Source organism: Mustela nigripes, unplaced genomic scaffold, assembly GCF_022355385.1.
Source record: "Mustela nigripes isolate SB6536 unplaced genomic scaffold, MUSNIG.SB6536 HiC_scaffold_148, whole genome shotgun sequence".
Lineage (NCBI taxonomy): Eukaryota > Metazoa > Chordata > Mammalia > Carnivora > Mustelidae > Mustela > Mustela nigripes.
Genome location: NW_026739562.1, coordinates 7,751,215 through 7,765,329, shown reverse-complemented (window position 1 = coordinate 7,765,329; position 14,115 = coordinate 7,751,215). Strand labels below are relative to the sequence as shown.

General features: G+C 51.1%; 1 protein-coding gene across 2 annotated transcripts in view; it reads right to left on the bottom strand.

Moving 5' to 3' along the window:
- Positions 1-1,125: 1,125 nt before the first annotated feature.
- Positions 1,126-14,115, bottom strand: part of LOC132008410 (cryptochrome-2) — a 36,416-nt gene continuing 23,426 nt past the window's right edge. For both annotated transcript variants that reach the window (XM_059386956.1, XM_059386957.1), the window contains 2 exons: positions 12,811-12,952; positions 1,126-3,425 (listed from right to left, as the gene is read on the bottom strand). In XM_059386956.1, coding sequence (XP_059242939.1) covers positions 12,813-12,952 — 140 coding nt within the window. In that variant the 3' untranslated portion in view covers positions 1,126-3,425; positions 12,811-12,812. The remainder of the gene's footprint in view (positions 3,426-12,810; positions 12,953-14,115) is intronic.

The following is a 14,115-nucleotide window of genomic DNA, read 5'->3' as shown; positions in this document are numbered from 1 at the left end:
CCCTGCTGGTGGGCCCAAAGGAGTGACCCCTTTACCTTTCCTGCTATCTTGGCTCCGCCACCTTTCACTAGGACCAAATAGTAACCACCTTCTGCTCAGATGCCTGGCTTTTGCTCCCAGGAAAGCAATCTTGACATTGTGGCTAATAATTGTTGCTTAAGAGTGTGTGCTTGCCTCAACTAGGAGCATCCTTAGGTGAGAAGTGTGCGTGTGTGTGTGTGTGTGTGTGTGTGTAGGACAACTCCATTTTCTAGAATCTTCTGCTCAAGAACAAAGCTATTGTAGCTCCTGAGGCAAAGCCAAAACCACATTAGAGAGGAGCCAGAAGGGAGAGAGGGAAGGACAGGTCCAGGTCTTGGTAGGAAGGAACTTCAAAGCGGAGCTAAGAATGAGATGAATCCCAGGGCCAAGTTCCTCCCTTTCCCCCCTTTTCACTGTGTGTAGAGCAATTTGTGTATTCTTGGGCCCTGTCTGAGCTGCTGCCCACATGAAGTTGGAGTGTGGTGTGAGCTAACAAAACTCTTCCAGGAGTCCAAGGTTAGAAACTACCATAGAAAAGCCCACATCCACTGCAGAGAGGCCACTCTCCAGACAGATGGCATGAGACAAAGCCAGCATCCGGGCCCTGGGCTTGGCTGTGGGCAGAGCTCCACCATCCAGACTCAGCACTGGCCGCTTGCGTGCCCGCCCCACCACGCAGTGCTTAAGTGGCTGAGTTGAGATAAACGATGGCTTGGGAGCCTGGAGAGAACCCTGCCACTCACTGAGCTTTGGCCCTGGGGCTTTAGGTGGCCCGAGAGGCTGAGTCACTGCAGGATAGAACTCAGAAACCTCATCCTGGGCCTGGAGTGCTCTGTACCATTCTGGCTGACTGAACACCACCCCTACCCCCACCCCAACTCCGGCTAAGCTCTGGAGCTGCCACTAGTCTGACCTGCCTGCTCACCTACGGGCCTCCAGCTTCCCCCCATCTCTACCCATCCCTCTCCTCCCTGCCAAGTCTGAGGAGGGGTGAGAAGCTCCTGGTTCCAGCGGAAGCAAGATGGTCTGGTAGAAGGCTTCACTCAGGCTCAGCCTTACTGACTCCTGGTTCCCAGATCTCCCACAGATTGACAACAACACAGCTTTGCTCAGACAGGATCAGACATTTATGAAACACGTGAATATTCACAAACTGTGGGAGAAACGCACCTTCCCAGTAGTAAGAAATCTCTGTATAAAGTGCATTTTGTCTGCGACCATCTCTTCCCCATGCTGGCCCTTGGATTAGGATTTGGGTCAATGTTCTGTGGCAGCCCCGGGGACACTTGGGCTAGAAGAGGGGAGGCACAAAGCCGTCGTGGAGCTCTGGGCCACTGGATGCACCCTCCCCTTACCCCGGCCCTCCCAGCTCTGGGAGGGGACCACTCTGTTCTGCTGGGAATGGGCCAGCTTGCCAGGGATGGTGAAGCAGGGGGAGGTGGTCCCACCAACTTGTACCTCGGGCAAGAGGGCTGTCATCTAATAGGCAGGAGAAGGGAAACATCCTGGTATTTGAAGGTGCTGCTGAACAAATACCGACTCTGGGCCCAAGCCCTCTGGCGTTCCCGATCCCTCAGAACAGCCCTTCCAGGCTCGCTCTACTCCCCTTCTGGCAATAGCCCCCAATTCTCCTTCCTCTAGGCTGGGGCTGGAGGAACAGAGAAGACCCCTACTCAACGCTCTGAATACACACCATCACCTGGGCTCTGCTTCCCCCACGATTATGGGACATTTCTAGTGAGGGTGACACACATACAACAGGGGGACTTGGAAGGCAGCTCTCCGGCTGAGAAAACCTGAGGACATCTCAGGAAGGAGCCTGTCAACGCGCTGGACAGCTGAGGGAACAAAGGCCTGACCCCAGGGTTCTGGTCTGAGGACAGAGGAGGACAGAGAGGGACAGGGCAAGGGCCAAGGGAGTTAACAGCTATGAGGCTGGGAAAGGTCACAGGGAGGTAGAGAGGAAAAGGCCCGGAGGCCAGCTTAATGTTACACATGAGGACAAAATCCAAAGAGAAATCAGCCTCTCAGTTATACACGCACCTGTACACACACACACACACACACACACACACACACACACACACACATTGTGGCTCACGTGCAGGCCACAGGGTGGAAGGAAGACTGGCTGTAGCTGACCACACAGTCCTTTTCATTATGTCCTCAACACAGGCCTTTAACAGTGGGAGGGCTGAGGTGGGAGCCAGGCCAGTCCTGGAATGCAAGGCCTTGGCTTCTCTGGGTCAAACCTCCCACCGGCTGCATCTGGAAGGGTCGGTGTGCTGGCTGAGAGCTCTGCTCGGACATTTCTCAACTGTCTCTGGCAGTTCCCCCGAGTCCACCTGCCGGGGTCCTTGGTATCCGGCCACTGGCAGAGCTGACACAGGATCTTGGATGTGGACCAGTCCCAGGCATTCCCCAGAAGCCTACAGACCACGGGACAGAATGGCTCCCCTGGCTGGGTGTCAGCTGACCTCATGCAGCACTGCAGTGTGGCTGGAGGAACCAGGGGGCTTTCTCACCAGGAACCTGCCTCCTCCTTGTGGAGGCACCGAGTCTCCACAGTCAGTTCTGCGGCTGGCTCTCAGCTTCTGAGGCAGGAACAGTAAAAGCTGCAATTCAATTCCTAACTTTAGGTTTTCAGCTCCAGAAAGGTGGGCACTTTTGGGGCTAGCGTCTACAGTACCATGGGTATGGCCCATGAGTCCGGTATCTGGGTGTACCTCCCTGGGATGGCAGCATGTTTCCAGATCTATTTACAGCCTCAGGTTCAGTCCCAGATGCCCGAGGAGAACTCTGGAGGACCTGGTGGCAGGAAATTTTAAGATGAGAAAGAAGCCAGACCAGGTGACTGTATCTGGAGAGCATCTGTCCCCTCCAGCCTGCCCAACCACCCGCGTCATAAAGCAGGAACTCAGCAGGGTCCTGGCTGCTTCTAGAATCCCATGCTCTGGACAAAAGCCAGCAATGTCGTCCTCCTGCTCTTCAGTCCGATGTGATGAGAGAGGGAGGAAGGGCTCAGGGTCAGGGTGGGGTGGAGCAGGTGCCCGAGTCCCAGCTAGGGTCCTACTACTCTCCTATTCAGACAAGGTAGCTGGCTCCCAGGGACAGGTTTGGCTGAAAGTCACTGCCATGACCTCTAGCCTGGCGTCTGGAGGCTGAGGTGAAGCTGCTACACGTGCTCCTCCAGCCCAAGCCGTGCTCAGAATCACGAGAGTGTAAACAGATGCATGCACACGCAAACACGCACACCACTCCTTCCCCGCACACGCGTACACACAAGCACACATGTTCGCTCAGTCTAGTCTCCGTCGGTGATCAGCTTTTCTGCAGGTTGCACTCTGCTGCCGTGGCGGCTGCTCGGGCTCCCAGGCTTCGCTCACGGAGCTACAGTGCTGCCGCTGAAAGACAAAAACAAGTGCAAAAGGGAGCGTTCAGGGCGGCTGCTCGGTGGCTCAGGGACACAAACTCCTCTGGCTGCTTCTTTGAGGACACTCAGACTGCGAACCAGGAAGAGCCTGGGGTGCGCTGCAGGGGTCGGAACACCGCCCCCTCGGAGGCAGTGCACGGACAAGCTCTCCCTGCAGACCCTCGGCGCCTCCTTGGCTCCAGGGCTCAGGGCAGGAGAGGAGGAGGAGAAGGTCACAGGGACTCCCCGCAGGCCGGGGTGATGGGCACTCTGACAGGACAAGGGCAGTTTTCAAATCAAGGCACAGTGGCTGCTGCCAGAGACACTCAGAAAACAAACAGCAGAAGAGAAGCCAGCGGGGGCCGGGAATTGGAAGATGAGGGCAATGACCGAGTTTAGAACCGGCAGGTAAGCAAATTTCCACATAGAGATCAAAGAACCCTGGGCGCTGTGTGAGAAGACCTGGGGGGTGGGTATCACGGAGACACAAGGAGGAGTCATTTTAAATATTTATAACATCCTGAATTTGGAGCAGAGGGATGAAATGGCCTCATGTCTGAGAACAGAGGACAGGGCAGGCCAGTCACAATGCTGGGTTGCCTGTTTAAATAGGTCTAGTGTATCTAAGAGGGTACAGACACCTGAGGGGTTCCAGTAAAGGTTTGTACGTTTAAATGATGTGAGGCAGATGATACTAAGGCTCACTGTACCTAATGCAGTCAGGCACTATACAGTTGTATTTTTAAAAAGGATTTTATTAATATATTTGACAGAGAGAGAGGAAGACAGAGCACAAGCAGGGGGAGCAGCAGAGGGAGAGGGAGAAGCTGAGCAGGGAGCCTGATGCAGGCTCGATCCCAGGACCCTGGGATCATGACCTGAGTCGAAGGCAGACACTTAACCGACTGAGCCCCCCGGCACCCCTATACAGTTGTATTATGGCTGAATTGTGTCCCCCCCCGAATTCATATGTTAAAGGCCTAACCCCCAGTGCCACATAATGTGACTGTATTTGGAGAAAGGGTCTTTAATGAGGTAATTAAGTTAAAGTGAGGTGATTAGGGTAGGCCCCAATCCCGTATGGCTGGTGACCTTATAACAAGAGGGATTAGGACACAGGCATTCACAGGAAGAAGGCAACCGTCTGCAAGCCAAGGAGAGAGGCCTCAGGGGAAGCGACGAGCCAGCACCTTGCTCTCAGGTGCAGAGCCCTCAGAACTGCGAGAGAACAGACTTCTGTTGTTGAAGCCCCCCTGTCGGTGGTGGCACCTTATTCTGACCGCACTCGCAAACTCAAACAGCTCGTGATCCTGTTAATCCTAAAGATATGGCCTCTAGCTATACAGATGAGAAAACAGAAGGTAGACAGGACAAGTGGCCCAGGATGACAGCATCAAAAGTCACCAAGCCAAGCCAGGAAACCCAGGACAGATGCCAACACCCGTATTTTCACCACGAAGCAATCTCTCTATCACAGCACTGCTCATCCAGACTTCCAGAGGACACAAAATGGAACTTCACATGGTGGCACGAAGGCCACTACACATCCGAGCAACATGAACGGAAGTTCAGAATTTAAGAGAAGAGGGAACGCGCTCCGCAGGGTCACAGACACTGGAGCCAGAGATTCAAAATCAGTCTCCGGACACGTGCAACCCTTTGAAGACAAATGTGATTCCGAAGAACACTGTACCTGGATGATGGTAAGTTATCTGGAGGCTAGGGAAAGAAAACGAAGAGCAAACTAAAGGGCAGGTACCTGATTGGGTTAGTACTGAGAGCCTCATTCTTTAATATATGTATTGTTTTCTTTTTTTAAAGATTTTATTTATTTATTTGACAGACAGAGATCACAAGTAGGCAGAGAGGCAGGCAGAGAGAGGGGGAAGCAGACTCCTCGCTGAGCAGAGAGCCTGATGTGGCGCTCGATCCCAGGACCCTGGGATCATGACCTGAGCCGAAGGCAGAGGCTTTACCCACTGAGCAACACAGGGGCCCCTAATGTAAGTATTATTTCAATAAATTTTTCCTTTAAGCTTGTACCATAATAATCAGCTAGCCATGTTTTACCTATAAATAAATGGGTCACTTTCTAAAGCATACATATGTTTACTGAGACAGGATGTGATATATATTTTACACACGGGTCTCGCTCTGACCCCCGTTAAGCCAGAGATGACTTTCCTTCTGAAACTGCAAATTTCAGGACTGGAGAGGGTCCTCTTCCCAATACCTCTGTTTCTTGTGTTTTCTCCACCTTTTGGGATGGGGGAAGATAGAGTGCATACAAATTCCTTAGAACACTAGCTCTTACTCTGGGGTTCTTGGACTTTTTTTGGGTCCAAGGATAGGCTTAAGGGGCGATCCATGAGGGCCTTGAAGGTCGGCGCACATTCTCCTGTGTGAGTAGCTCCAACTTTCTGGGGAGGGCTTCCATCCTTTATCTGACTCTCCCAAGCACAGGTAACCCCAATACGGTTTGCAAACCAATGCCTATGTATGGCTGGAAAAAATGTATTACTAAATTAATTTCACTTATTCCTCAATGTAGTTACTAGAAATTTAAAATCACACTTGTGGCATCCATGGTAGATCTGACAGGACTGATCTAGAATTTGAAGCAAGGACGTCTTTGTAACTAAGGAGAGAGAAAGCCTCCTCTTTCCCAGATTCTCTGATCAAACACCTGGCAGCCTAATTGTGTAGGCAAACTGTTTAATTGTAGCCAGTGATCTTCATAGCTTCTGGCAAACTTGTCTCTAAGTGCTTCTGATTGTTGCTTATGGAGCCAGGGCTTAGCAACAGAAGGTGATACTGGGTATGTGTTAAGGGACTGATTTCCAGGCTCCCTCTCCCTCTTGACCCTACAAGGGAGGAGATGCGCACTTACTTCATTGGGCAATGGCTCTCTATGGTGGCTGTCCGGGGTCTGTGGGGCCTTTGTGGAAGAGAGGACACGAGCCCTGCCTTCACTCCTGAGATCACATGAATAATGGATCCATGTGCTTGCTAACAGTAGTGGCTTGCTTTCGGTTAAAAATGCCCTTTTCAGGGACTGGTTTAATTCAAATGCTTAGAAGGTCTTTTTACCAAAAAGCATCAAAAATCCTTTCTCTTCTTAGCTACTCGTTTTCATTATGTTTTCTTGGGGGATGGCCTAAGACTTCCCAGGCCACTACATATATAGAAAACACTGTGAATCAGGTGACTTTGTGAGCACTTTTAATCAAATTTATAAGATTATTTTCTAATATGCTTTGCCTGTCAACTGTCTTGGTGATTTTTTTTACACCCCACAGTGAAAATGACCCAGCATACAATCTGTTGATGGCATTTGCTGAAATTAGAATTGGGCTTATAATGATTCTCATGTACTTTAAAGTATGATAATCAAGAGGCTATGTTCTTTCGTGTGCAACACTTCCCTTTTCTATCTGGCATACACTGGTAACGGGCGGGTACTCCAGTCACTACGAGAGCCTAATATGTACCCTGTCGCCCCCACATCTAAAACCCGAGCAATGCATTTGTCAGCTCAATTATTCTGCATCACAATTCCAACATTTTCCAAAGGATGACAACAAACGCCTGAACTGAGAACTTGGGGCGCCTGGGTGGCTCAGTCAGTTAAGCATCTGCCTTCAGCTCCGTTCATGGTCTCAGAGTCCTGGGATCGAGCCCCACATCGGGCTCTCTGCTCAGCAGGGAGTCTGCTCTCCCTGTCCCTCCTGTTTGTGTGCTCTCTCTATCCAATAAATAAATAAAATCTTCCAAAAAAAACCCCACAAAAAAACAAAACAGAATTTAAGCAGCCACATGGCTCTAAGGCTAACACTTCACACCCATGTTGACTTGGGCGATACTATGCTATGCGGCAGGCTCAGGAAGGGGGTGGCAGTGTGTGGCCACAGATATGGCCCAGTGACCCAAGTCCCTCTGTGATGGGTTCAAAACCACAAATACAGAACAGCATGGTTTGGAAGAACCAGCTTGTTCTTGTCCACAAAGTTAGTCAAAGTTAGTCAAACTAGTCAACTAGTTCCTCAAGCTGCTTGATCGGCAGGTAACTAGACAGTTCCTCGTGCTCTTGTTCTCAAGCCAGAGCATAAGTCTGCAGAAAAAAGGGACTGGGGAAAGCAATGAGGCCCTGTAGGAAAGTGATGACAGCAACACTAAGAGAAAGGGAAGAACAGCTTGGGGGAGGCAACAAGGGAAAAATCAACTCATAAAACATGTGCTGAAAAATCAATCTCTCAATTGCCCGACTCTTTCAACCTGTCGTTAAATACAGCAACCCCAGAAGCAGCTGCTGGAACACAAAGTGACTTAATGGTGTCCCCCTCGGTGTACCCAGTGTTAGGGCTACATGCCCTCCAACCTGTGTGCCAGATGCGAACAAGAAAGCCCAGTCTGTGAGGCCGTCCTGCCCCCGATCCTAGCCCGGAACGGGTGTGCGTGAAGCGCATGCTGGAGTTTGCCTCAGCAGATAAGGTGGGTGGAAACTTCGTTTGGAGCCTGTAACCAAGTCTCAGTGTCCCCGAGCTTGACAGGGGCAGAAGGTTTGCTACAGACTCCCAAGTTAGAAATGGGGAAGAACAGAGGTGCAGCTGGGCCCAGACGGGCCAGGATGGGGTACAAAGCTGGGCTCTCAGCTCCGTCTCATTCCTCATGTCAACGACACACTGTCCCTCCCCGCACCATACAAATCCTACAGCAACAGGGAGGGGACGTCAGTCAACCGGCAGCCACTGCAGGGACAGAGGTGGGGAGTGCAAAGGGACACGGCCCGCCCGCATCCCAACTTCTCATTTCCAGGGTGAGAAGCAGAGGGGTGGCAACTCGGCAGGCAAAGGCTCCCGGGCAGTGAGCAGCAGGACCGCCGCGCACTGGCTGATCTGGGCGGGCAGCCCGACCATTGCACTGTCTTCCACTGTGTAGCGTTTCAGACTGCCCGCTGCCTTTCACACACAGTGCTTCCTCCAAAGAGGGACACACAACGGAAGAAGTGCCAAAACGACAAGGAGAGTGCAGGGGTCAGGCTTTCGGCAGTGAAGCTCCAGGGCTAACCCAGCTCTGGTGAACTGTGGGCAGGGGAGGGAATGGGAGGGGCGATCCTCTGTCAGGAGCCTTTTGTATTCAGTGGGGCTTCTCTCAACAGATCGCTGTGCACCAGCCGAAGGGTAAATGGCTCACGTGACCTGGTTCCCCATGGTAAAATGTTTGGACCAATAAGAAAAATCTGGACACAATTGGAGGCTAATGGAATCCTGGGCAGTCAGCAGCTTTGGGGCTTATGGTAAAGCCTCTGCAACAGCTATTTGGGGGCTGGCTTATTTTTCAGTTTAGTGAACATTGTACAATAAAACCAGATGCAGAACAGACATCAGTGTGGGTTTTAGGTAAACGTGAAACCTACTGATATCAGGGCGTGTTTTACACTGTAAATCATTGTCTGCCCTGCGAACTGCCACAGGTCTGAAGCATTAGAAATAACAGAACCACAAAACGATAGAGCTCAGAGCTGAACGGGGCCTCAGAAGGTTCAGGATGGAGCCTTCAGGCTGGTCAAGACTGAGTAGTCCCACTTTACAGATACCTGACAGCGTCTCTTCGAAAGGCTAAGTACCCTGCTCCAGGACACACAACTAAAAATGACCAAGAGAAGACGGGAAATGGGGCAAGTCTTCTCAGTATAACGTAGTGTCAGCGCAGGCCATGTGGGCACAGCTGTGTGGCCTACTCAGCCCAGAGGGCTGCCTCTCACTGACATTAACAATAATATAATCCAAGATGCCCTGAGAAACGTGGGCAAGACGGGAACATGATTTCATCTCCCTGGTGCATTTTACTTGTTCAAAGGCTTTGAATGTATGGTTTTACACTTGCTTCCCCTGCCAGGTATGTTCGATGGGCAGGGCAGGTGACGAGGTGCTGGTTTTTTTTTTTTTTTTTTTTTTTTAAGATTTTATTTATTTGACAGGGAGATCACAAGTAGGCAGAGAAACAGGCAGAGAGAGAGGGGGAAGCAGGCTCCCTGCTAAGCAGAGAGCCCAATGTGGGACTCAATCCCAGGACCCTGAGATCATGACCTGAGCTGAAGGCAGAGGCTTAACCCACTGAGCTACCCAGGTGCCCAGATGAGGTGCTATTGTCACTATTTTGCGGATGGGGATGCTGGACACTGAGGACCAGGCACTACCAGCGGTGGACAGTGAGACCCCAGTGTCCTCTCTTCTTGCAGGGTTTCCAAAGAACATGTGCCTTCCTCTCCAGTCTGTCTTGTCCTCTGGCCTCCTGGCTCCCACTTCTGAGCAATGAGCCATGATGAAGGGCATAGTAAACCTTGAGAATCAGACCTTAAGATCCTAATAGGCCAAAGAATAATTTCCTGGAGGGCAAGGCCAGAGACAGCTGACTTCTGCACCCTTGTCATGTTTTCATTTGGGGTCACGGCTATCGCCTCTCATCAGCCGGCTCCCACACTGCCACCGTTTCCTCTGCAGGCCCCAGACTAACGCCTCCAAAAATGCCAGTTTGATCACTTCACTCTCCTGTTCCAAAATGTCCCCTGGCATCCAGAGTATACCAAGGATTCACTCGCCTGACATTTAGGACCCTTCCTGATCCAACCCAACAGTAGTCTTCTGTTCTTCTAAAATAATAATGATAACAGTATCTATAATAGTAATAGTGGATACTTGTGAGCTTATGAGCCAGGCATTGGGCTAACTGTCTTGTATGTTACCTAGACACTGTTAGCGGTCTACCAGTATCCACACTTCATCACTACCAAAACCTAGCAGTGGCTCATGGGCCTAACACAGACAATGAGTCATGATTGGTCTAAGTCAGTGACTCTCAGAGTTCAGTCCCAGAATGTCAGCATCATCAGCTGCTGGGAACTTGTTAGAAATGCAAATTCTCAGGCCTCACCCCAGACCTACTAAATCAGAAGCTCTGGGAGTGGGGCCCAGCAATCTGTGGTTTAACAAATCCTCTAGGGGATTCTACGGCTCACTCAAGTTGGAAAACCAATGGTCTAAACCAATCCTGACAATCCAAATGCTCACTTTCCACACTGGGCGTGGATTTCTTAGTCTGGAGTCATGAGACCAATGTGAAAAGCTGGGGAAGTGGTATTCTGGGAAAGCTTTTCTTTCTTTCTTTCTTTCTTTTTAAATATTTTGTTTATTTATTTGATACAGAGAGATCACAAGTAGGCAGAGAGGCAGGCAGACAGAGAGAGAGGAGGACATAGGCTCCCTGTGGAGCAGAGCCAGATGCGGGACTCGATCCCAGGACCCTGAGATCATGACCTGAGCTGAAGGCAGAGGCTTAACCCACTGAGCCACCCAGGTGCCCCTCTGGGAAAGCTTTTATTTTCTTCATAAAGAGGAAGAGAGGCATCTCCTGATAATCTTCTTAATATAAAATTGCAACCCTCACTACGCCCCAACCTTTACTTTCTATCTTCTTACCAACTTTAATTTTTTTCATATCATGTAGAGCCTCTTGACTTTGTTCCTTGTCTGTCTCCTCCACCAAGATGCATCCAAGACGGAAGGCCCTTGTCAGCCTTGTTCGGCATGTCTCAATATCCCAGTAAGCACGACAGTGTCTAGCAAACTGTGCTCAAAAACCGCAGGTGTGTTTACTGACGAATGAGTGCAGCTGTCTCTGCTATTCCTTTTCTTTCTTGCTTCCTCTTTCTTTCTTGAGGAACTGATGGCTGAGGCTGTGGCAGCTACCTTGAGACCATGAAGCAAGAGAAGCGCAAAAAAAAGGGCTCTGACATTGCTGAGCCACCACGCAATGCCCACCTCAGGGCCTCTGGTTAGAAAGAAAAATAAATCCCTACTTGCTTGAGCCACAGCAGGCAGCTCTGCCACTCCTGATGGCCCCACACATTCCTACCTGACAGATCTATTTAATAGTTGAACCTTTATGACCACAGAATTTAGAGGTGAGGAAATGAAATCTCATAGCGGTTAAGGAATTTATGAAAGATCATGTGACCCTGAAGCTATTTTTCTTGTCTGAAATGCCCTCCTTGTGGCCTAAATCCAACTCACCTCTCAGCCCTAAGTGTAAAGGTCTGTGTCCTGTTCCGTGATCACCCCAACCTACCAACAGCCGGCCTGTGGGAAGCGTGTGCTGCCTAGGAATCATAAATTATTTGTATTCTTTTCTAAGGAGACTGTTAAATGCTTGTGGATGGGGATCATAACACATCTTATATGCTCATGGTCCCTCCTCACACACCTGCTGGCGACAATTTCATTCTGACTTGGATGCCGTCGGCTTCCTGAGCAACCCTGACCCAGACATTTACCCTCTCTATTCTTGGATCTTCTCGCCTGAAAGTCGGAGTACCAGCCTGGCAAGCTCCAGATTTATAAGAGAGAATAAACTTTGCTTAGTATCACAGAGCTAAGAGTTAACAAAGAGAGTAGCACCTGAGATACTATCTGGTAGTGTCTAAGTAGTATCTAAGGCTGCCAGTGCTTCTAGAACAAGCCAGTACAAATCAGTGAGCAACGTCTAGCACACAGAGCCTAGCAGGGTAAAGGGCACGAGTGTCAAACACAGCACTCAAGCACAGACGCTCAAACCAGATGGCCCTGCCTAGCCCTGAAATGGAAGGGCTGGGAAAAAAGAAGTAATTGGTTCCACAGAGAAAAAAAATCACTCTCCAGTCCAGTGACACAGGCACGGCGCATAAGGAACACCTGAGATGATGACTCAAAGAGAAGAGGGATTTATACTTCCCCAAGAAAGGCAAGAAAGTCCCTTCCTGCTCTGTGGAAGGAGCCAGGTTTTATTTTTGTTTTTTCATGACATTCAGGGGGCTTCCAAGAAAGCTGAGTGCTGACACGGAAGCCCAGAGCCAAGGCCATGTGGAAGGTGGGAATGAAGGAGTGGCTTTAAGAGGCGCTGATGATGGGCAGCCAGACCCTACTGGTCCTCAGCTGGGGCTGGGCCTCCCCCCAGCGCACAGGGACGCAGCCTGTCCGTGGTGGCAGAGGGCCCAGGAGCCTCTTCAGACCCTGCCACGGGGCTGATTCTCCCACAGCTTTACCTCCTGGGCTCTACTTTCTTTTTGTTGGATCTCACTCACTTTGATAAGTAGAAAGAGTCAAAAACTATTCTCTTTCCCTTAGTTGGTAAAAAAAAATAAAAAGGCTTTACTTTCAAACATCCTTTTTAAAATTTAAAAGTATGGAAGTCAGAATGGTAGAAATTTAAAGTTGAAATCCAAAGAAAAAAATCATGCAATCCCTACCAGGTTTTAATCTAATTTGCTGGGTTTTAACCTTCAGCTCCAAACCCGTTCCCACCTTCCTTCCCAAAGGTGCCTCTAAGCTGCTGTCACTCACTCTCAGACATCCCTGCTCGGCAGCTCTGGGGAGGGCAACTCTGCCACCCTGGCCCGTTTGCTGAGTTCTTCACCCGGTGGTTCCTCGGCTGCTTCCAGCTTGCGTTTGGGGGACGCTGGGCCACTGGGGAGTGGTCTTGGGCCTGTAGGGAAGCAAGTCAAAGTGTCAAACGGACTGTGACTAAAGCCAAGATGACCTAAAACTGGGCAGTGGCAGCTCTTTTCCGAGCCGGGAGCCTGCATCGAAGCCGTGCCCACATGTTGCTTCACAGGCCTGCCCCTCAGCCTTCCTTCCAGCAGTGACCTTGCCCTGAAATGTCTAAGGAGAGCATAACCCAGCATGCTGGCAGTAGGGCCAGTTCTGGGGCCCAAGCCCCACGGGCTCCAGGCCAGAGACAGATTTGGTTTGTCTGCTGCCCTTGCTTCCAAGGTCAGGCATTGCCCCCAGGATGCTGGCTCAGCCTCCTGAGGCAGCACCTCCTCTGCGGAGCCGGCCTGGCTGGGCAAGCTGCAGAAACCCAGGAGGTCTTCCCGGTTTCACCTTACTGATACTTAGCCCAGAGCTGGGGCGGGCTGTGGGGCGGGGTGGGAGGCTGTTGGGAGGCAAAGAATTCGGCACCACCACCAGGCTGTGCCGCCACCTCCTGCCTGGACAAGAACGGCTGCCGCCTTTCTAGCCTCCCTGTCCTCGCTCCTGCCCACACTGTCCCCTCCACACAGCAGGCAGAGTGAGCTTCTGAAAACCTAGATCAAAGCCCCGCACCTCCACCCTGCTGACCACCAGGCTGTGCCTTCTTAGGGCACTGACGACACTCCTCCCCTCACCCACGCAGAGCCCGGGGACGCCACTCCTGCCACAGCTTGTCCTCGTCTCACTCTGACTCCTCCCTTGAGACAGGCCGGCCACCCTGGCTTCCCTTTCTGTTCCTTGCATGTCTCTGGTCTCTCCCTGCTACTCCCTTTGCCTGGAATGCTCTTCTCCCAGTTCCCGGAAAGCCGGGTTCTGCTCGGCACTTGGGTCGCGGCTGAGACGGGCGTTCCCTGACCGCTCCGATCTGAAGTACCTGAGGGAGTCCCCCTTCCCCAGCGCCTCTCACATCAGATTGTTCAATTTTATTTCCCCCAAAGCACGTGTTATCGGAAATGATCTTGCACAGTTCCTTTACTATTTGTCTCTCCCCAGTGGACGATAAGCTCTGTACATGGGGCATAGATTCATTCCAGCCTTTGTCCTCAGGCCCCCGTGACTCTAGTTCTGCGGTGGTCTCCGGACGGACACAGGCCACAGGAGGCCAGCTGCTACTCA